A 23,119-nucleotide genomic window follows, 5' to 3' on the forward strand; every position below is an offset into this window, starting at 1 on the left:
TAACCTTTGGATTAACAAAGGCTTGTAAAAATAAAAAATCAATGGCTAATATTCGCTGTCACATCATCATAATTGTATGTCAATCGTATGAGAGTCTACTAAATTATTTCTTAAAAATTTTATATTAGGATAGTAGGCATCAATTCAACAAACAAAAAAGAAAATCTCTCCCTTTCTCTTCATTCATTTCTACTTTTTTAATTGAAAATCGCCCACATGATTAGATCGGTTATAATTTAATGTAAAATTCCAATATAGATTTGGTACCGCTTGTAAGTTGTGATAAATTGTTTAAATTAAAAGTTTATAGACTCAAATTGATAACCACATAAAACCTCAAAAATAATTTTTTAAAAAAAAACTCTTAAGTTCAGAACTCAATAAAACAAAAACATTATTATTTTTTGTGTGCAAATAACACCCTAAGACTCTTTTGGGTCCTCAATGCACCAATAAATAAATGATAAGTGACTAACCGAAGGAAAAGAAAATTTGAATTAGGTATAAATAAAACCTACCTTTGCTAGGTTCTTTAGTGATTTCCAAAAATCCTAGATATAAACACCCAGGCTTGCTACCTGATCACCAACCATCCAAATCCTGCCATTTGGCACCTAAAATCTCCCTCCAAGTCACCACGGTGGTGTTTGGCAACCGGGTGGAGAGTGGCTAGATACTGTAATTCTCAATAAGGGTGCTTTGTAAACGTAACCCATCAGCAACCCATTTATGAAATTACCATTTTAGCCTTCGTTTTCTTTTTTCGTTTGTTTTTTTCAGCGCACTGCTTTGCCCTCAATCTTCTCACTGTTTCAAGTTGTCTTCTCCCTCACAGTTTCGAGTTGTCTTCTCCCCTTTGGGCTCTATGTTCTGTTCTCCCTGATCTTTCTTTCTGTGTTGCGATTGCCATAAAGTTCTTTGCAGCTGTTGGATCTCAGACCCTGGGCTGATTCGCAAGCTTCGTCACTGTAAGTATAAACAAAGATTACAAAATCCAACACCTTGCGCTACTACTGGGTTTGTTTGCTTGCCGAGAAAACGAGGGAATTTTTTGAAAGAAAATGCGTTACCCCATTTTCTGCCTTTCGGTTATAATTTCTTAACGACTCTAATAAATTTCCATGAAAGAATAAATTCTCACATTTTTTTCTCTCACTCGCTCACACACTTTCCCGAATTCTCACCTAGAATATGTTTTCCCAGTTGGCAGGTTCTCTATTCAATTACCCGTAGTTTTTCTCGCATTAGATTGGAGAAGGAAAGGAAAGGAAAGGAAAAGCAAGAAATGGGCAAAACGGCGACGAGCAGAGACTGGAGCCAGATCTACGCGATCTACGGCGTGGAGCAGTGGCAGAACCTGGTGCTCCTCCTCCTCCACGCCCTCCTTCTCGGCGTCCTCTCCGTGCTCTACCTCCTCTACTTCGACTCCATCCGCTCCTTCTTCGAGTCCATCCTCTCCATCACCATCTCCCTCCCCGGCGGCGCCGCCCGATTCGCCGCCGGATTCACAGGCTCCGTCACCGCCCTCTCTGCCGTATGCCTCTTATTCGCCGCCGCCAACTTCTTCTACTCTGCCGTGCCCCTCCACCACGCCATGGCCCTCCGCATGCTTTGCTTCGTCGACGACCGTGGACTGGACGAAAAAACAACAAATTAACAAGAGAAAGAAGAAATTGGAAGGAGGGTAAAATCGTCAATTCGAATTGAGAAAAAGTTCAAAATTCAACTTTTTGTGGTCAAAACGCACGGATGTTCAGATGCGTAAACAGTATCTAGGCATCTGACCCGGTTGCACCGCTCTTGCGGTTGCAGGTAACGTAATAGGAGCTCCCTCTAGGATCCTCTAACCCTAAAAGCCCCCACAACTAAGCTTTAAATAGCGAAGTTTATCACTTCATTTTGAGCCACTCTCTTCTCTACCTCTCTTCTGAAATCCTAACCCTAACCTAGTCCCCCAATTCTAGATTGCCTACCTTATTTCCTTCCTTCCTTCCTTCTACCAATGGATTGGGAGACCACGGTGCGCGAGTTGCGGCGGACCGGCCGAAGGATCGCCCTCGTCCGGTCCGTCGCAACTCGCTCACGATGGTCTTGCGTCTCTCTGCCGCCCGATTCACGACTGAGACCTGTGGTGAGCAAAATAAGAATTGACAGACCCGATTTCTTAAATTTTGAAGGTAAAAAAGTCCTTGACTTTTCAAATACACTGACTTGCGCATGTGATTTTGGATTTTGCATTGCAACTTTTGATTAATTTATTACGAATGGATGAACCGATCAAAGATATTTGGGATTTTGATTCTTCTTAATGTTCTTTTGGGTCCATAGAATTGCTGGCAACATTAATATGATTAAAACTAAATCGGGCTCTTGGCTGTTAAATTCGATTGCTAATTGATTAGTAAGAGTAATATTTTCTTAAAGCATAAATTGTTTCCCGTAAGTTGCTTTTACATTTCCTGTGGTTTCTATTGGCAACCCTTTCCTCTTATTTTTGTTCAATGCAATGTTATTCATCAATTGTATATCCAGAAAGTTTCTGCAGAAGGGTGTCAGATTTACAAGGCTTCATATGTTTGGACGGGAAACATTTTCCGATGCAAGACTTTTTAGAGGAAATCATTTCGAAAAACTATTGATTTTTCAGTCGCGGCGACATTGCGGGAGGTTGGTGTGGTTGGAGAGCAGATGGTTAGGTTTGAAGGAAGGAAGGAACTGTGGACGGAAAATTTTTATAAGTTATTTTACGGAAAATAAAAGATTATTTTACAATTGATTAATTATTGAAAAACATTGATTAAGGTTTTTCAAATACCGTCGAAGGCTCGAAAACACCGAAAACTAGTTGTATTCAGAAGCCTACCTAACTTGTGGTAGTCTTCATTAGTTTGTGGAAATCAAGGGTTAAAAGAGTTAAATGTAATGATAGCATTTGTCAAACCTGCGCTTCTTCAGATTTTAATAATGTTTTTAATTGAATATATTTGTCTTTTAAGTTTTTAAGACGAATAATAATGATTTAATACTAGTGTTTGGTGAATTTTTCTATGATTTGCATTATGAATGTAAAAAATGGGGTTTTGACTGTTAGGCCCAGAGCAGTAAAAAAATTACGGAGTTTGAGCTTAATTTCAATTAAAACAAACGAAATGGGTTGTTGGACAGTGGGTGGTTGGCGGTAAAGCGGGTCAAGCAAAGTTTGATGACAATCAAAAGTGAGCTACTTTTCTATTACGTTCTTTATTTTGCTACAGAGGAGGGGGGACTTATTTTTTTTTTTAAAAAAAAAAAAACCTCATGCCTTCTCGTAGGGGTGTCAATTCAGTCCGGTTTTTGGCCAAAACCGGAACCGGAATCGGAGTACCCCGGTTCTCGATTTTGAGAAACCGGAACCAGAACCAGGACCCCGGTTAACCGGGGTCCCGGTTCCCAGCCGGTTCCGGTTTTACCCGGTCCGGTAACCGGTTTTTGAAAAAAATTAATGTTTGGGGCTTATTTTAGGTATTGGGCCCAAAATAAACCAATTATTTTTTTCATAAGTTAGTCATTTAAAAAAAAAAAAAAGTTATTAATCTTTTTGTTTAAATTAAATAGGCTTTATTGTGATTGTTCCAAATAATTAAAAAAATAAACCTAAAAAAGCCTAAAAATCATAAAAAAAAAATCAATGTTTTTGCCTATATGAGCCTTAGAAATAAAAATTCAAATTTTTTAAAATACCCTAAAAATCATTTTAAAACCTTCATAACCGGAAAAGTGAGAAACATAATTGCCTAAGGTCCTAAACGCTGCGTAAAAGACTAAAAGAATTATATATATATATATATATATATATAATTTAATAAAATAAGACCCGGTTCTGGTTTTCCCGGTTTTAACCGGGTGCCAAAAACTTGGGACCGGAACCGGATCCTGTCCCCGGTTTTCCGGTTATTTTTGACACCCCTACCTCCTCGGTTTGAAATGGCTTTTCTCGTGATATTTTTTACTTTTATTTAAAATAGAAAAGCAAAACACTAAAAAACTCTTTATATCGGATTATGCATCTCAATTGCAAAAAACTTTTTTTTTTTTTTTGCATTTGTGAACAGTACTGTTGATATATGTAGCGGATACTGTTCACACATCTATCTCATTAATATATTGGATCAAAATTCAAGTTGATGTGACCACATTAGTTTTAGGAGAATAAAAAGATGGTCTCTAGCATTACTCTTAAGAAAAATGCAATCCTTATAAAAAAATTTAAAAAAAAAAAAAATTATATAATATAGATTAAAAAAAGAAAAAAAAAAAAAAAGATAATTGGATGTATGATATCTTTTAAAATTCATTAGCTAAACTAGATAAAATAAATTTTAATTAACCATTTTGCATAAAAATATACATAAATCATTATGAATGCTCAACATCTCAATTAATTGCCGACTCAATTTGGCCATTTGGAGAGGATCCTTCTCCGGCTAGAGCCACCCTCAAATGGTTGGTGTAATTTTGGCTACTTTTATTTGGCCATTTGAGGCACCTAGAGCCATCCAATGCAAGTGATTTCCAACAAGAAGCCAAGAGAACCTTCATGAATGCACTACTTCTCTCCCTTGATTGCAACACTCACAATTGACCATCCGCTTATATTTTCTCTTTGCTGTCGGCCCAAAAAGGATAAAGAAGAGAGAAGAAAGAAAGAAACTTCTCTTTGCTGTTTAAGTGCAATTGTGATTAATGTACAAATCATTATTGCCGCCCTTTTTCTTTTTTTTTTTTCCTTCGAGTTTAAGCAATGAATCTTGAAGAAAAATACACAGCACTCAAGAGTATGAGATTAATACAATTGCAAGACAAGTACAGAGATGATCAAGGCCCATAGAGACTCAGCCGAGTAGGGCAAGGAGTAGGCATCGACTTTATAGCTCTAAGCCGAAGACGTAACTTCAAAATCCAACAAATGCCTCGACACTGAATCATCTTTACTGCCTGTCAAATTATTTTGCAAGCTTATTTTACATAAATAATAGTATAATTTTGATTTTGATATCTAGTATCTCTCTGGACAGCATTGTGGTAGCTTTCATATGAATTCTTCATATTAAAAAACAGTATCGACGTGTTACATCTCTCCGGGAAGCATCGTATCCTCGGGTAGATCACAGAAAGCGATTCCCTGAAAGAAAAAAACAAAGAAAGGGCAGAGCATATAAAGATGACTCTTATTTTGATGATTGAAGGAAGCAATGGTGATAAAATTACAAGATTTACCTCCCCTATAAGGTGGGCAACACATCTCTTCTCAGCTAGCAGTTCAGCTTCAGTCTGCAAAACAATTGTTCCTTCAACTTCCATTGGAAATAATGGATGTTTTCTTCTTTTCTCCATAGTCAATGAGAGAAGAAGATATCTCACCTTGGTTATTCTCTTGAGAAGGTAGTCATCAAATATTACATCCTTGACAAGTTCATAATCACCATCTCCCTGGACAATGCAGAGGATAGCTTATTAGGGAAAAGCCAGTTAAATAGTATAAAATATTAGAGTAAAGGCAATTGGACGGTATAGAAATAAGAACTCTGATCCAAACTTACTTTTGATCTGCATGGCATACTGAAAACAATATCTTCTGCTACTCCGTATGGATTTCCAGTGGTATAAACCTACAATAGGGTTGTAATCATGAGACTGGATACTAGTGGTAAGTAGCATTCAACTTACAGATTCACTTCAGAAAACCAGTCTTTTATAATAAAATTATTCGTGTTGTTGAGTCACCACACAATTACTAGGCATAAATTTGACACCTATGATTACTGATTGATGGGCTTCTCCTATTAAGCTGTTGCTTTTCATTTATTAGAAAAACATGGGGCTCTTTTTTGGGACGAATAGCAAATAAAGGGAGGCAATATCGTACAAAGAGAACTTTTGAGAGTAATTAAATGATTTCCAAAGGTCCGTTCCATTTTCCCATCATATATTTCACCATTAGCATGAATGGAGTTGGTGGATCTCTGGCAATATGGGTTGCTCAGAAATTTCTGATTTGGTTCTCAATAATCTGACAGCATATATTTGTATGCATGCACATTCAACAAAAGTGAACTTACTCCAGATGAAAACCAATCACCCTCCGGGGTTGGAGTAATTAAAGACCGTATTGCATCAGCAATTGACACAGCAGTAGATGCAGCTGAAGATCTTCCCCATTTTTTAATCAGTACACCACCTCTCTGCAAATCAAATTTTACTTTTTAGCCTCTGAAGATGAAATACACATGGTTCAGTAGTAGACTTTGCTAATTCATTAAGCCAAGTGCATATTTTTAATCTAATTATTGCTCTGCAAAGCCTACCTTCTGGACCTTTTCGGTGAACTCCTCCTCTAACCACTTCTGATCCTTGATAACCTCTTTGACAGGCAAGCCATTGATTCTAGCATTTAAAAAGTCTGGAACCTGCTAAAGTTAAATATAAAGTTTCTTTAGAAGAGGAGTGAGGGTTCTTTTCATGCAAGCTCTTACAAAAGAACCTCTTAATGACCTGAGTGGTCGAGTGGTTTCCCCAGATGGTCGCATTTGACACTTGATCATAGAATACACCTGCTTTGAGGGCCAGCTGCATAAATCATAGCCATTATTTAGAATATCTATTCCTTCTGGTCATGACAGCCGGAACTGTATATAATCAATGCCAAGAATGGTCATGAGCTAATTTTACCTGACATTTTGCTCTATTCTCATCCAATCGAGTCAAAGCATGGAAATTTTTTGCGGGTATGTTTGGAGCATTTTTCAAACAAATTAATGCACTGCATGGAAAAGATAACACAATACAATTACAGGCGCAATATGGAACACAATTTTCTAAATCAAGCATAGAAAAGAAAACCTCTTACTTAGTATTACAGGGGTTGCCCACGACTATCACTTTGACATCACGGGATGCAACAGCATTAAGAGCCTTTCCCTATAAAGTTAGAATAAAAAGAACACATAAGAATAAACTCAATATGACTGATTGTTGTTTTTTTAAAAAAAAAAAATCATAATTCATAACAAGATGCAAATTTAGTGGTACCTGCTCTGCAAAAATCTGCCCATTTATGTCCAGTAAACCAGCTCGTTCCATTCCAGGCCCTCGGGGCTTTGCTCCTATTAGAAGAGCCCATTCTACATCTTGAAACACTTCATATGGATTTATGCTTATACTAACTTCCCTCAACAAAGGAAACAAGGAATCCTCCAATTCCATAGCAACACCTGCATGAATTAACTTGTCAAGATGGAGATACGTTAATCATCATTCTAAGAGGACCTATTTTTAGACAATAGTAAATTTGAAGTTAATTAGTCACATATAAACAGACAATGGCTAGAAAGGTCAAAACACTCCTTTTATCTTAACTTCGTCAATAATATAAAACACATTGAATTTGGGCAAAATGATAAAGCTTAACTTTTAGGAAAGTTCAATTCCTTCACATGAAAATTGGCATGCTTTTTTGAAACTTGTGCATATGGCTCAAACAGAGAGATTCTTTTTTTCCCCCTTTCATTTTATTTTCAAGCAATAATCCTAGTCAATAAGAAGAATATTAAGTAATTATTGTAGAATAATAGTTAAATGATTAAAAACTTATTCTTTCCTATCAATTTAGGTTTTTTCAACAAGTGGTAATTTATCATTATGATATCAAAGCAGGTAGTCTTAAGTTCGAATTTTGTTTTCACTGTAGCTCTCATTTAAAGTTAACATTTCATGTGTTAGACCCTACTCATTAAAGGAGTTGGCACACATTCATGAGAAAAAGTGTTAGAAAAACTTATTTAAATTCATCATTTCCCATCAGGCTTCTAGGACAAGTGTAATTTATTATGGTACATTATACTCGCCTTTTAAATCAAATATTCAAGGTGTTGAGCCTCATTCATTCAGGATTCTAAGCCACCGTTAGAATGTTTATTAAATGATAAAACTCATCATTTTCTATCAACTTAAACTTTTAGGACAATTAATAATGTATCACATTTCCTTTTATTTTGTTCCAAAAATGAAGCAGATGTTTCACTTTCCCCCCTATGAATGCATATGTCATTAGAATGTGCTTGAACAGATATTCTCCATGTTACACAAGAGCAGTGCATAGGGCTACTCTCTAAAACGAAAGGAATTTTTGTTGTCTAGTAATCAATCATCATCAGTTTCAACAACCATGTGTTCGGCATGTTTTTTTTTTTTTTGGTTATTTATATTTCTTAGGTGGAGCAATTGCTGCTCATTGTGTTGAGCAATTAAGTCAGAGAGTATGTTGATATAAGAAACAAACCTTCAAGAGCTTCGAATGACCTTTCAGATCCCAACAGTTTCAAAGCAATAGGTTGATCAGGACCGAAAACCTGACCAGACGCAAGCTGGCAAAACAAACAAAGTCAGATTCCCTGTCCCAAGCAAACACCGTTATTCATAAGCTTATTCCTTCTGTTATCACTTTCTTTTTAGCTTCTTTGCCAAAGCTAAAACATTCTTTGTTGTGACTCTTGTTCTAGTGCTTTGACTGCTGGGGAAAATGGAAGTGAGTGATCATTTCTATGGTTTTACAAAGGCATCAAAAGAGTTTGAAGAGAGTTTAATAATATATCGAACTGTCCGTCGTCAGCAACTGAGCTCAATGCATAGCAACTTTTGAGCATTTACCCAAATGAGAGAAGTGAACCTTAATGTAAGAAATACATGTATAACAACTTTTTTTCTTTTAAATTTTGGCTACATACCTGTGATGCTGGATTGCTAAAGAGGTTATTCACAAAAAATAAAAGCATTAATATATTAGGTCAATAGATGGAGGACATTTTACTTTAGACCAGAAGCCTTCAGTTTAAAAAGACAACAGATCTCCTATTTCAAACTTATGGTTCAAACTGCAAGCTTAGTTGCCAAGTATCCCTGTGAACATGTAGGTTGACTTACAGACCAATTTCAACTCAAATGCAATAAAGAGTATAGGAAAAAAAATAAAAAATTTAAAAAGGCCATAACGACCTCCCAAGAACAGGAAAAAATAAAAATAAATTAAAATTAAAAAGGAATGTTGAGCTTTGGATTTAAGAAACCCTTACTTTAAAAAGTAGATGATTAGATATCATCCCAGCAGCACCTGAGACTGCAATATTAATTAATTTCTTCCAGGATTTCGTCTCTTCTTCCTAGGAACACATAAGAAAAAAATTTGTTAGATGTAGACAATGTGGATTAAACAAAGGAAGAAAGGTTTATCACGCAGGCACTCATAAAAACAAAAAATTACATTATACTACAGTGCATCAAAACAAAAATTATATACAGTGCATAAAAATTACTCACACACTGTATTATGTCAGATCTCGTAACACGCCTCTCAATCGGAAAAGAAGCTGGATCAAGCTTATGTTACGTTCTTGTATCCCACATAGTTTAAGACTAATCTTAATTATGTAAATATAAGCTCTTGGGCACCCTCCCCTTACAAGCTGGTTTTCAAGGGTGAGTTTTACTCAAGATTGTATACTTTGGTATCAAAGTTGGAAAGGGATCCTCTCCAGTCCAAAATTGGACTGGAGAATATCCAGTTAAAAGCTAAGATTGCTTTTCAAAAATTCTAAGGCCCTAAATAAGACACCTGTCCCACTACTAAAATAATAATAAAATATCATTTATAATTAAAAAACTAAATAATAAAAAACTAAAGGGTGGCTGGCCACCCCATTGCCACCCTAGGGGGTGGCCGGCCACCACTGGCTGGTCTTGGGTGGCTTAGGGCCAAATTAAAAAAATAAAAAATAAAAATGATCTAGGGTGGCTGGCCTCCCCATTTTTCCCTAGGGGGTGGCCGGCCACCACTGGGGTGGCTTCAACCCTAACTGGGGTGGTCCGGCCACCCCTTAATTGTTTATAATATTTTATAGTTTTGTTTTATAATTTTTTTAAAAATATATATATAATACTTTATTATTTTTTAATTAATGGGATAGATGTCCTATTTATAACCTCAGGATCTCTTTAAAGAGATCCTAACCATTAACTAGATATTCTTCAGTCCATTTTGGACTGGAGAGGATCCTTTTCCATCAGAGTTAGCCACCATGTCAAGTATGGGGTCGAACCCAGTTCGACTGTTCGAGCATGGAATCGAATAGATTGCTGCTTTATAATTGATTCATGGAGGGGAGGACATATAGGCCAGATTAAAATGTCTTAATACTACTATATATGAGCTCCTACCACCTACCAACTCTAATGTTGTAACACACTGTTATGCATGGATTTAGGGTGAGATAAGTTTAGTGGTTGAATTAGAATATGATTTCAATTAATAAAGATTAGTTTGAGTGTTTTTAAATCAATTTTATCATTATTATTAAGTTTATCATCAATTAGGTGTCAATTATCTCATCTTATTGTTAAAGTCTATTTAAAGATTGTTCTTAAGTTGATAAAATTATGCAGAAAAGTTTATTTACCAAACGTTAAACATTTGTTGAGGAGGACTAGGGTGCCTCGAACTACCCTACCCATAATCTATTATCTTTCACCTTGTTCATTATGTGCTTAAGAAACCAGACATGTAACACACACAAAAAAGCAAAAAATTACATAATACTACAATGCATTGAATTAGCTTAGTTATACTATAAAGGGGGATCCGTTGAACAGAAAAGTGGGTAATTTGTAAATAAAGAGTCAGGACAATGCTCTCCACAGTCACCTTGAGTAACAACTCGTAAGCATTTTGTTAAAAAAAATCTATATAAGCCAGTATCCCCATGGCAGTAACACTCTTTTCTCCTTCATCATTCCACAACAATTATAGTAGCACTAATGGTGACCATGATTTAAGGGAAGAAACTTGCAAGCACCACTCTGAGTTAAATGTCGGTTAAATAATAAAAGTAATGTAGACCGAGTAAAAAATAGTCTACTTGAGCTTGCAAGCATGTTTCACACCTGTCACTTAAAATAGAAGAAATTTATAGCTCTGAAGTAGAAATCACATGACTGCATGAGCACTATGCTTATAGACAATGCAGAAGTGGACCATTTGACTTGTTAAAATGTTCCTAATCGAAGAGGCAATGATCCAATTAATTTCAGGAACAACCAAATTTGGAATCATGACAATCTCTTCATGAAAAAAACATTTAGTGAGTAAAAGTTGCCCCATTGGATTCTTTTTTAAACTCGTACATTCCTTGTTTGTCATAGGAAGCTTTTAATTTTAATTGTTGCTATTTTCTTAGTTTTCAAGAATAGGATTATATTTCCTGGATTTGAAGTTTTTCAAAAGGTTTCCTAATCAAATTAGAGTCCGTATATGGTATTATATTAGTTAGGATTCGTTTATGAATATTCACACTTAAGAATTCGGTGTAAATAAAAATTATCAATAAGTATTTCTTAGAGTTTCCAGTGGATAGTAGTGTTTACCTTGTGAACTCAATAATTTTCAAGGGTTTAGACATGTCCTTGCCCTTTGATGTCACACTTTGTCAGGTGGTAACAGAACCATAACTAGCCTAGTTTGATGGCAAGTGACAGAGTTGACAAGCCATCTGGGCTGCTTGTCAAGCTCAAGGCACAACATTATAAACACTAGAACAGCGAGTTGAATAAATATTTCATCAATTAGAACACAGATCCAAAGATACCAACGATCAGTTAAGGTTATATACTAACAAGTAACAAGAACCAAAATAGCAAAAGAGATTATGTCAGAGATCTGGCTCGCGACCAACCTAATTGTTAGACCTATTCCTAATAATTCTCTTAGGCATCACCATGAGGAACTTTTCTATTAAGATCAAGTAAATTCATGAATCATAAATTCAAAACTTTATATACGATTGATGGAAACAGAAAAATTGCTCAAATCTTCATGGATGGTAACTCATCAAAGATTTATATCAATGATGAAGTAGGTTCACAGATACGGATGAATCAGGAAACAGACTTTTCATTGTAAATTTTTTACTTAATATAGCATTGTTGACAAATGTTACAATGAAGTTTTGAGCAATATTATTTTCATGGATCCAATAGATAGTTGTCATACACTCTTGGGCAAGCATGGATTGTTGAGGCCAGACGAACAACATATAATTCTGAAGGCATGTGTGCTCCTTAAGAAACGATGGGCAAAAGTTATATTATTAGGGAAGAAAAAAACTACGCAAATTATTGATCCTAGTAAAGAAGAGTTGTATTTAGAAGTCGCCACCAGAGTCTTCAAATCATGATGAAAAATTAGAAATTGCAGAAAAGTTTTTACAAGAAATTCATGAAGAAATCAAAGAGGACAAGATTGAAGATCTTGTTAAAGGTAAAATTTTGTTGAATGAGGAAATTGGCAAACGTGAAGATGAGCTGAATAGAAACCCAAAGATCTCAGTACTCATATGAAGGACAATGAACTACAATAAGAATGTTAACTCGAGGACAGGTTCTTTCCAAGTGGAGGTGTCTGACGTAGGATATCTTCCTTGTCAATGGAATACCACAAAAGTTCTCTAATTTGACAAGAAACCTTAAAAAAAAATACCTATTATTAGACGCTTAAAAATTAAGATCCATTTAGGAATATGATTACTTAAAAACTTAAGCTGTAAAACGAAAATCAGATTCAGTTTCATCAACAATATCAATTTGATAATTTCTCCACGTTCGGTGCGTGCCATTCATTATTAGAGCAGTGGGAAATCCTGAATACGGCAAACACGGAAAACTAAAAACAGAACAAAATGAATCTTTCAGAAACGGGAAAGAGAGAAAACTAATACAAATACTACCATATAGGGCGAGAAATAATGACTACACATATTGACAAACAATATAAGTGCACTTCATAATAGACACTGAAGCTTAACATGAAAACACAAAACTACTGCTAAACATAAAATTACTAAACAATTTAGATTTAAACTAAAGACAACTCATTGGGTGAACATAAAAAGACGAGAATTTTGTGGATAAAAACTTACGGCCTTGAGATCATAGGTGAGACAGAACACGCCGAAGCATTCGGGCTTGTTCTTGGGGACCTCAACTCCCACTGCGGCCGGAGCTTGAACTTGACTGAGAATTACCAAGAGAAACAAAAACAAAACCATGAGAGTATAAAGAAACGATGGTATCGGGAAAGAATTGGTGGGTATTGATAAGAAGCTTACCTTGGTGCAACAGAGCAAGAGATCGTGGCAGCTTTCTGTGTTCGAGGGAACGGTCGAAAAGTGCAGCGGCGGTGATTGGAGAGACGGGTCGAAAAGAATGAGAGCTGGGATGAGTGCAAGTGGGACTTGGTGTACGAAAGAGATAGCTCTGCCACGGCCATGGCAGCAGAGACAGAAACTTTTAGAGAGAGTGAGAGAAAGAAAGCTTCAGAGAAAAAGGAAAAAGAAACGTTGGTTCAGATTGGCAAGCTCTCTTCACTGCGAGAAAGAACGCCGAGAGAGAGAGAGAGAGAGAGAGAGAGAGAGGCTCTGGTTTGCGGTTGGGGGTGGGATTTGGAGGGAGAGAGAGGTGGGAGAGGAGAGGGAGGAAGTGGAAGTAATAAAGGATGATTTGATTTGAAATAAGTTAGTCTAAGGCCATACACATGACACTTGTCAAAACGTTGTGAGGCACGAAATCTCTTAGTGCTTGGGCTTTTGGTGGGCTGGAATTACAGTTGGTCGACTTTTACAGTACAGGGGTTTTGTTTTCTATTCTATGTGCATTTTAGGTGGCGCCTATATATTTGCATGTGTGGACATACTAAGTAATTCATAACTTAATAATATTATATTTTATTTTATTTTCATTGTATTAAGTTAGTGGGGCAGTATTCATTATAGAATTGTTGCTAACGGTATTCTATAAACCGATGTGTCGTGTCATTTATAATATGGATAAAGTTTTTCTCTAAATTAAGTTGAAAGAATTTTTTTTAATTTAGTCTATAAAATTGACACGTGTCTATTTTTTTAATAACATATGAGATGCACATAAGTTTTTAATAAAATTTATTTCAACTTTGTCTCTATAATTAAAAAGGAATATGCTTCTTATATGTTCAAAGAACATATGTCACTTTTATATATTAGATCGAAAGAAATTTCTCTAACCCAATTTAAAAGAAAACATCAAAATTTAATAGTAAATTAATAAAGAATGCAGACAGTATGTTTTTGAGGCAGCCATGATACATATTATATAGACGGTGAACAAGTCAACAACCAAAGGTTCAAGCCACGGCCTGAAAGTCTAGTCAAATTTTTCCTCGAGTTGGAAAGAAGTTCTGTTACTCAGCTGTCCGTCAAGTTTCCCATCGGTGGCCGTTGGGAATTGGGGTTCCTTCCTCCTATATATATATATATATTGAACTCTCAAGTCATGTGTCATGTGCGCTGATTTCTTTACATCTGAGTCCCAATTGATTGATTGCACCAAACCAACTTACAAGATCAAGCCACCTTTCTTACTAGCAGTATTATGAAAAAATTTGTGGGTTTAATTCATTTTATAAAATTAGTTCAATAAAAGAGGGTTGCTCATTTCTTATAAACATACTCCAAAATTTTGTCCACAGACAATGTAGGATTATTTATCAACATCCTCCCTTACGTGTAAGCCAGTATTTTTTTGATCATTGTCACGAAGTAAGTAGTGTGGGCCTCATTTATTCTATGGTAAACTCTGATACCATAAGTAGTGTGGGCCTCATTCATTCTATGATAAACTCTGATACCATAAGTAGTGTGGGCCTCATTCATTCTATGATAAAACTCCGATACCATGTTAAATTATCAGTTATTTCAAAAGCTTAAATTGATAAGAATGGATAAATCTAATCACTTAATCATTACTTTAACATATTATAGTGCCCACTACTCCATTTCTCAACAATAAAGGTCTTGAATTTGAGTGGATATATATATGTTTGCTAGATTAAGGTCTTTTACTGATCATAAATGAACATTACCTGATTCCTTTTATCGAGAATACATGAACAATTTTTAATAGAGAAATGTTATACATTCTAAATTTTATTTCCGAATGATATGTCACCATTTCATAAGTTGATAACACATCATTTGAAAATTAATTTTTAGTAAGAAAATTTGGAATGTATAGACGGGTAATTCTCTACTATGCACTCCTCCTTGCTCTTTTGTCTAGGGGAGGGATAGTTGCCGAACTATCGGACACAAGTGATTGTTGTTTTAAGAGCTTAATTAATTAATTTTATTTCCGAATGATATGTCACCATTTCATAAGTTGATAACACATCATTTGAAAATTAATTTTTAGTAAGAAAATTTGAAATGTATAGACGGGTAATTCTCTACTATGCACTCCTCCTTGCTCTTTTGTCTAGGGGAGGGATAGTTGCCGAACTATCGGACACAAGTGATTGTTGTTTTAAGAGCTTAATTAATTAACATTTGGTCTCAATGGGCCTCCTTTACCTAGGCCCAATTGAGTGGATATTGATACATCAAAAATAAAAATTTATAAATTTATAGTTGTACAAATATATTAAAATTGAAAAGAATATATATATCCTTTAAGCCTAAATTTTGGAGCCAGGTAGAAAACAACCTAAATAATTGTTCCAGATCATGCAATCATCCTTTGCCCATTCGGATGGTTGGTTGGTTGGTTGTAATCCAGCTTCGCAATGTGTGTCTAGTACTTGGAGGCATATATCTGGAACAATTATTTAGGATATATATATATATATATGAGAAATGCTAAAGGCCCAACTTTTTTGCCCAACAAAAGTTCAACTTTTACCCTTTATTTTTTTTCTAAAAAAAACAAAATGAAAAATGGAAAAAATGTCTGAAGCAACCCTATCTATTTTTTGCCTTTATTTTATTTAATATTTTTTAAAAAATAAAAAATAGTATTTTTCTTCATAATAATGACATTTTCTTGAAAAAAAATGACATTATTATGAAAAAAATACCAATTTTCATTTTTTAAAAAATACCAAATAAAAGAAAAACAAAAAATAGATAGGGTTGCTTCAAACATTTTTTCTATTTTTTATTTTATTTTATTTTTTAAAAATAAATAAAGTAAAAGTTGGACTTTTGTTGGGTAAAAAAGTTGAGTCCCTATCATTCCTCTATATATATATATATATATATATATATATATATATATATCTTCCATTCAATGATTCAAAGCCAATAAAAAAGCATCAACGGTTGGCAAAGGTAGTCCCAAAAGCCAAATTCCAAACTTGGACATCATGTTGAAATCGTGTGATTGCAATAGGTTAACTTTGGCCAACAATATCTCTTGCATGTCTTCATTAAAACAACATTAATTGTTTAGGTTAATGATTTCAGGCTTGGTTTCTATTTTGGGGGTATTTTTATTCTACTATATCTAATTTAATTGCAAAGCTTTATTTTCAAAGAACATGAGTCAATGTGGCCCTCTTCATATGTACGTGGATTAAAAAACCTGGTCATGGCAACTTAATTATCATGCTTTCTACAGGTGTTATATATATATATATACATACTGCATGCGTGATGAAATAAAATAATAATAATAATAACAATTGTAAAACTCCACGGGAAGCCAAGCAACAATAAAAGGCAGACATACATATTGAGTGATCGAGCAAAGCAATCGTGAGCTCATATTGAAAGAAATTTATTACTCTTTCTCAAAAACTTAACGCCTTGTTTGGGTCGCAGAATAAATCTCTAAAATATAATGATTATTTTGAAGTAGGGTCCGTTCTTATGAAAAATTATTCTCATAAAAATAATTATCCCCTTACAAAGATTAAATATATTTATTCTTCTAAAAAATGAGAAAAATACACTACGGCCTATCAAAATTGATCTTAAATGGATGGAGGTCCCTACTTCGAAGGCAAGGTCAGGAATGATACCATTTCCTCCCCTTTTTTTTTGTTCTGTTTTTTTACCTTCAATTACATTATTTAATTCAAGCTACGAGTACTTCTCAAAAGTTTTTTTTTTTTAATAAAAAAAAAAAAAACCCACATTAAAATCATTTGTTCAACCCCAAAAAATTCAAATTATATGCTATTCAATTATTTGCCCCAACTTAATTTTGATCGTCAGATTAAATAATTATTAATTATTAGGCATTGTCACATGCGCGCTAGAATATACACACAAATACATAACTCAAGCATTGCTTGAAGGCAATTACTTTAGGTGTGTTTGAGTCTTATAAATATCAAGTTGACTTTTTTTTTTTTTTTTCATATACTTACGACTCTTTTCACTCACTTCTTTTTAAAACATTGATAAACCACAACATAAATATACATACACAATAATTTTGAAAATAACAGTCAGGGCATTCATAATGACCGAGGGAGTCGAAGAATTCGAAGTTAAATGTATGCGGTAATGGAAATCATTGACAGACTTCCAAAGTGTCAATTTTTTTTCTTAATTCTAAATTTTCCATTAAAAAATAAATAGGGGAACTTCACTTACCCCCATTATACTTTCGCGTTTTTTGCAGACACCCCTCCATTGTTCAAAACCTCTCACTTTGATGTATCCAACTTTCGTTTCCTTTCACTTTGCCCATTCCGTTAGGATTTTCTGTTAAATCCTAACGGAAAGGGTGGAAAATTACAATCGTGCCCTTATTTTTTATTAAAAAATAATTTTTTTTAAAAAAAAATTTAGGAGTAGAAAGGTCAAAAGCTAACGGTAAGGGTGTATTTGAAAGGAAACAAAAGTTTGATACACCAAAGTGAGAGGTTTTGAACAATAGAGAGGTGTCTGTAAAAAGCGCGAAAGTATAGGGGGTAAGTGAAGTTTCCCCAAAATAAATAAATCATGATCACTTGGTCCATATCGCCCTGGCCGGCATCCAAGTGTATATATTATTCTATTCCCTGTTTGGCTGTTGACGTACAAATCAATGCTGGCATACACTACGCACAGACTTTATTATTAGACCACACCGGAGGTTTCATCCAACTCCAAGCACACTTCATCTAGCTTGGCAAATAATTGGGGAAGAAAATGTCAACCGTCGAAGAAGAATCCGGCAACTCTAACCGCCGATTTGATAGGAAGAGCGGTTTCGATGCACAAACCGGAATCTACCACTCACTTGTCAAACTGGGTGACCACCAAAAAATCCCCACTAGGCCAGACCTTGACACCGCCACATTTGTGCTATCACAGTTCCCCCATGCCAACCAATCCGAATCACAAATTGCACTCGTCGACGCCGCCACCGGCCGGCGTGTCACCTATGCGCAGCTCCGCCGGTCGATCCGTTCTCTCGCATCAGCCTTGTACCATACTCATGGTGTCCGAAAAGGCGACGTGGTGTTTGTCTTGTCGCCAAACTCGCTACTGTACCCAACCATATGCCTCGCCGTGTTATCAGTCGGCGCAGCGCTGACCACCGCCAACCCACTTAACACCGCGTCGGAAATCGGCAAGCAAGTGCATGACTCCGGCGCCAAGCTAGCCATTTCCGCTCCGGAAGAGCTTCACAAACTATCCCCAACTGGGGTCCCCACAATCCTAACATCACGAAAATCCAACAACCACAACTTGCAGCACTTGCCGTCCGTCGAAGAGTTGATCGAATGCTGTGATCCGCCGCTAGAGTTGCCACGTGTCGCGCAAGCCCAGTCGGACACGGCGGCTATACTATACTCTTCTGGGACTACTGGGACAAGTAAAGGGGTGATGCTAACGCATGCAAATTTCATTGCCATTATGACGTTGCTCCGATGGTCTGCAGACGTAACCTCTGCCAATAACGACGTGTTTCTGTGTTTCATTCCGATGTTTCACATCTACGGGCTTGCGTTCTTTGTGCTCGGATTGTTGTGCGTCGGAACAACTACGGTGGTGATGCAGAAGTTTGACTTCCAAGCTATGCTTCATGCTATTAAAGCTCACAAGGTTAGTTAAATTACAGCTTATTTAGAAGGAAAAGCTTTACTTAAACTCCTGAATTATTGCACATATCGAGAATACCTTAAATTTTAAAAAATTTCAATTTAACCTTCTAAACTATAAATTTCAATCAATTAAAAGTGTAAAAATAATGTTTATATCCCTAACTATTATAAAATTTTAAATTTACTCTTAATTTCAATTTTTTTTTTTAAAAAAAAGATAATTAAAAGATAATTTAGTCTTTTTAGGCATTTTCATTAAAAGTTAACTGTTAAAACTAAGGGAGAGGGTAAATTGATTGAAATTGAAAGTTTAGAGGTATAAATTGAGAATTTTTAAATTTTGAGGGTCTTCTCAAAACTCGCCGTAATTCATGAAGTTTCCCGTGTTTAAAATGTTGAAGTTAATAAAAAAATAATTAAAACTAATTATTTTTAATTTATATTAATAACAGGTTAGTAATATACCTGCTGTGCCGCCGGTGATACTTGGGCTAGTAAAGCACGCAGGCGAAGTAGGGAGTGGGTTGTCGTCGTTGAGAAGGGTGAGCTCAGGGGCTGCGCCATTGAGCAAACAGGTGGCGGGTGAGTTCAGAAGGAGGTTTCCGTGGGTGGAGCTAAGGCAGGGATATGGACTAACAGAGAGCTGTGGAGCGGCGACATATTTTGTGTCGGACAAAGACGCGAAGGCTCGTTCGGACTCTTCAGGAATGTTGGTTCCAAGCTTTTGTGCCAAGGTGGTGGACATTGAAACGGGAAAGGCTTTGCCGCCTTACGGGGAAGGTGAGCTGTGGCTGAAGAGCCCTACTATTATGAAGGGTTATTTGGGAAACGTGGAAGCTACGGCGGCGACGATTGATTCCGATGGGTGGTTGAGAACCGGCGATCTTTGTAATTTTGATGGGGATGGGTTTGTTTACATCGTGGATCGGATAAAGGAGCTGATCAAGCACAATGGGTATCAGGTGGCTCCGGCGGAACTGGAAGCAATACTTTTGAGTCATCCTACTATTCTCGATGCAGCCGTTATACCGTGCGTCACCTTAATTAATCTCTCTCCCTCTCTCTCTCTCTCTCTCTAACAAAAGTTTGTGTATAATATATTGATTTAAAAAGTCCAAGTTTTGCAGGGTTGAAGATGAAGAAGCAGGACAGATACCAATGGCATACGTGGTCAGAGCAGCTGGTTCTGAGCTCAATGAAGACGAAGTAATTCAATTCGTCGCCGGCCAGGTTTGTCATGGCAGATCTTCCGTCGTATATATTTCCTGGTCACTGAAAGTTTTCTAAGTTTTTGTACAAATATATATAAATTTCAGGTGGCTCCATACAAGAAAGTAAGAAGAGTTGGTTTCACCATTGCTATACCAAGATCAGCTGCAGGCAAAATCTTGCGGAAGGAGCTGCTTTCACAAAGCAAACACCAGCTTGTCTCGAAATTGTAACTTGGGAGACCTCCCTCAACAGTGAAGAGATTATCAAGATGATCAAGATTATAAACAATATTTTGTTTATGAGAGCTTGAAGATAGACCTTATAAGTATATGTATTCTCTTATTTAGTTAATTTGATAGAAAACCTTTGTGGATGATTTTAGGGAATACGTTTGTGGCTGGCGGAATAGGGGCTGTATATATATGGATTTGTTGAAGAATATTCAAGTGAAAACATTGTGATCAAATTCATCTTCCATGATCTTCTGTTTGGAGCCAATGTTATGCAAACCTATGCAAGGATGGATCTTACTTTTAGTTTACATTGCAACTCTAGGTAAACTTTAGTGTCTTTTTTTTTTTTTTTTTGGGTATTTTTTCTTTTCTATTTCTTAACTTTAGTGGAGATAGTAGGCTGCAGATTAGGTCAGTGGCTACAAAGTTGGTGCTACATAAGGTTGTCGGCACTGACATTAAGACAAAATGGCTTTAATGTTTTAACTTTTATCTAACTCTCATATAATTGGACTATTGTGACGGTGCTCTTAATTTTTTATTTTATTTTTTTAATTAAGGTTCATTAAACAATTTAAGGACATTGGTACATTGAGTATCTAGTACTATTCGTGAGGGCCCGTTTGGTTTGCAAAATAAATCCTTGAAATTGAATGGCTATTCTTATAAAATAGTCATTCTTCTGTTTGGTAAGGGTCTATTACGAAGAATAGTTATTTTTGTGGAAATTATTAATTCCTTACACACAAGAATAACTATTTTTCTAAAAAAAATTAGAAGAATAGCTATTCCTGAAAGAATTGACAATTTTTCCAAAAAAAAAAAAAAAATCAATTTTTTTTTCAAAAGTTTCTTTTAACCCTTATTTAAATAAAATAAAAAATAAAAAATAAAAAAACCCTAGAATTGCAGTGAGTGGCCGACGACCCTTGCAATTATAGGTTTTCATTTTATTTTTTAATTTTAGGTTTTTTTTTTATAAAAAAATATTATAAAAAAAAAAAAAAAAAAAAAAAGGTGAGATTTTGAGTAATTTTGGTTCAACTCCAATTAGAATATATATGTTGTTACAAACTAAAGAATATGAATAATTATTCCATTTCACTTTTATTTATTGCTAATAATAACTACTCATTTTCCTAACGAAATCTACAAACCAAATGAGCCCTTAACGTTGTTTGAGGCTTTATCATTGGTTCATGCCTAAGAAATTTAGGAGTTATGCCTAGAATGTCTTCTTTTGAAGCAAATTCTAGCTATAGGAATAGTATTCAGACTACATTTTGTAGACTTTATTTCTATCGTGGTCATTTAACCTGATACTGAACTCGAATCTTACTCTTTTTCACCTATTTATTTAATATCACATATTTGTTTTCAATTTTAGAGTGCCATCGATTGCACTTATATGCATGATCAATTTAACATTATAAATGAATAGAAAAAAAAAATTATCAACATAATAAGTAATTTCTGGTGTAGAATTTAATTTTGGATGTTTCACATATTTAATCAACATAACAAGTTATAATTGGAGCACCTTCATCACCTTCATGTTGGTGATGGTATGTTCAAAACACTGTCATTAGTTCTTTTGTAATGTTATGAAATCAAGAGTAAAGAAGACCAGCGTACAGGAATAACACAGAATAAATATGAAGAAAAAAAATATATAAAACAATTAACTGATTGTGGGAGTCCAAAAGAGGAAAAAGGGAAGTAAAAAAAAGACAGCATAGACGAACCTCCATAAATGATTTTACAGTGGTTAAATGTGGGCAAAGCACTTCCAAGATTTTCCCCCATTATGCTTGTTGACCAAGGATCGAATATCACCAGAGGTTCCTCAAATAGCAACTGTTGTAATCCGCCTGAGCTTAAGATCAAATTATTTGGCTTGAAAGACAGCTACGGCTACTGACAAATTGAATTGTTCCCTGTTTCAATTTCTAGGCACCAACCTTCAGCTCTTATGAGTTGCCATTGCCCCCAGCTATCCATCGCCAAACACCACCAGAACCTTGCCTCTGGACATCTGAAGCAAGCTCCACATCCCGTTCAAAGTCGGACTTCTGTCTCCGAAGCGCTTGTACCTCATTCTCTATTGACTGGACTGACTCCAGCATCTTTTGCAATTCTGTGATTTGCGCCTGGAAATCACCATTACTAAAACATTTAGCCATTATATCAAAAGCATTAAGTTCAACAACAGACAATTCAAGTCAGAAACCTCCAGCTTAAAGCATCTTGATCTCTCAGCTACAAGCTGGCCTTGGACAGAAAGGAATTCCTGAAAGAATATGGTTGAAACCATGAAGTTTTAACTGCTAACCAATTGACAATTACCTCAATCAGTAATATGCCATAAAAAGCATACCTTCGACAACTCAGAATGAGTGCCATTTTTCTCATCAATCTGACCCCTAATCCTAGTATTTTCTGCTCTGACTTCTGCAAGTGACAGTTGCAACACATTTTTCTCTTCTCTAATGGCCTCAGTGTCATTTCTGACATCTTGTTCAGAAAGAATGTTTCCAGCTACCTTAGAGTTTGAATCTTCTGCTTTCGTGAAATATGGCTTCTCAGCTTTGGTTAAGGCGTATGCAGCAGTAACAGAAGCTGCTGCTGCAGCCGCTGCTGGTGACTGGAAAATCTTGGGACGTGATGAGTCCATAGGTTTGGGTTTCATAACAAAAACCTAGGGGGGATAAAAGGAACATGCCCAGAAAGCATAGAAAAG

The 23,119-nt window shown here is 35.6% G+C and overlaps 4 protein-coding genes across 4 annotated transcripts; 2 read left to right on the top strand and 2 right to left on the bottom strand.

Moving 5' to 3' along the window:
• Positions 1-793: 793 nt before the first annotated feature.
• On the top strand, positions 794-2,998 carry LOC132186173 (uncharacterized). The gene is made up of 2 exons (XM_059600015.1): positions 794-968; positions 1,204-2,998. Exon 2 carries the CDS (start codon positions 1,286-1,288, stop codon positions 1,655-1,657), a length of 372 nt encoding a protein of 123 aa, XP_059455998.1. The 5' UTR covers positions 794-968; positions 1,204-1,285; the 3' UTR covers positions 1,658-2,998.
• Positions 2,999-4,787: 1,789 nt separating this feature from the next.
• On the bottom strand, positions 4,788-13,568 carry LOC132186174 (malate dehydrogenase [NADP], chloroplastic-like). Its single transcript, XM_059600016.1, has 14 exons — positions 13,191-13,568; positions 13,002-13,095; positions 9,108-9,194; positions 8,318-8,402; positions 7,069-7,250; positions 6,887-6,957; positions 6,709-6,799; positions 6,532-6,606; positions 6,345-6,446; positions 6,099-6,221; positions 5,580-5,648; positions 5,401-5,469; positions 5,257-5,310; positions 4,788-5,161 (listed from the first exon to the last, which is right to left on the bottom strand). The coding sequence occupies exons 1-14, from the start codon at positions 13,349-13,351 to the stop codon at positions 5,108-5,110; spliced, it is 1,317 nt and encodes a 438-aa protein (XP_059455999.1). The 5' UTR covers positions 13,352-13,568; the 3' UTR covers positions 4,788-5,107.
• A 3,943-nt stretch (positions 13,569-17,511) lies between these two features.
• Positions 17,512-20,622, top strand: LOC132187713 (probable CoA ligase CCL5). Its single transcript, XM_059602118.1, has 4 exons — positions 17,512-18,935; positions 19,387-19,964; positions 20,062-20,164; positions 20,251-20,622. Exons 1-4 carry the CDS (start codon positions 18,036-18,038, stop codon positions 20,374-20,376), a joined length of 1,707 nt encoding a protein of 568 aa, XP_059458101.1. The 5' UTR covers positions 17,512-18,035; the 3' UTR covers positions 20,377-20,622.
• A 1,236-nt stretch (positions 20,623-21,858) lies between these two features.
• On the bottom strand, positions 21,859-23,073 carry LOC132187064 (acyl-CoA-binding domain-containing protein 4-like). Its single transcript, XM_059601216.1, has 3 exons — positions 22,757-23,073; positions 22,610-22,669; positions 21,859-22,529 (listed from the first exon to the last, which is right to left on the bottom strand). Exons 1-3 carry the CDS (start codon positions 23,066-23,068, stop codon positions 22,350-22,352), a joined length of 552 nt encoding a protein of 183 aa, XP_059457199.1. The 5' UTR covers positions 23,069-23,073; the 3' UTR covers positions 21,859-22,349.
• Positions 23,074-23,119: the final 46 nt, after the last annotated feature.

The sequence above is a fragment of the Corylus avellana genome, chromosome ca7 (genome assembly GCF_901000735.1).
Source record: "Corylus avellana chromosome ca7, CavTom2PMs-1.0".
In the NCBI taxonomy this organism is placed as follows: domain Eukaryota; kingdom Viridiplantae; phylum Streptophyta; class Magnoliopsida; order Fagales; family Betulaceae; genus Corylus; species Corylus avellana.

Coding starts and splice junctions, on each gene's coding strand:
- LOC132186174 (XM_059600016.1), bottom strand. CDS start 13,351: ATGGCCGTGGCAGAGCTATCTCTTTCGTACACCAAGTCCCACTTGCAC. Junction 9,195..13,001: donor TCACCTATGATCTCAAGGCC/GTAAGTTTTTAT, acceptor ATGTGTTCCTAG/GAAGAAGAGACGAAATCCTG. Junction 6,607..6,708: donor AGAATAGAGCAAAATGTCAG/GTAAAATTAGCT, acceptor TGATTTATGCAG/CTGGCCCTCAAAGCAGGTGT.
- LOC132186173 (XM_059600015.1), top strand. CDS start 1,286: ATGGGCAAAACGGCGACGAGCAGAGACTGGAGCCAGATCTACGCGATC.
- LOC132187064 (XM_059601216.1), bottom strand. CDS start 23,068: ATGAAACCCAAACCTATGGACTCATCACGTCCCAAGATTTTCCAGTCA. Junction 22,670..22,756: donor CTCATTCTGAGTTGTCGAAG/GTATGCTTTTTA, acceptor ATATTCTTTCAG/GAATTCCTTTCTGTCCAAGG. Junction 22,530..22,609: donor CAAGATGCTTTAAGCTGGAG/GTTTCTGACTTG, acceptor GGTGATTTCCAG/GCGCAAATCACAGAATTGCA.
- LOC132187713 (XM_059602118.1), top strand. CDS start 18,036: ATGTCAACCGTCGAAGAAGAATCCGGCAACTCTAACCGCCGATTTGAT. Junction 18,936..19,386: donor ATGCTATTAAAGCTCACAAG/GTTAGTTAAATT, acceptor TATTAATAACAG/GTTAGTAATATACCTGCTGT. Junction 20,165..20,250: donor TTCAATTCGTCGCCGGCCAG/GTTTGTCATGGC, acceptor TATAAATTTCAG/GTGGCTCCATACAAGAAAGT.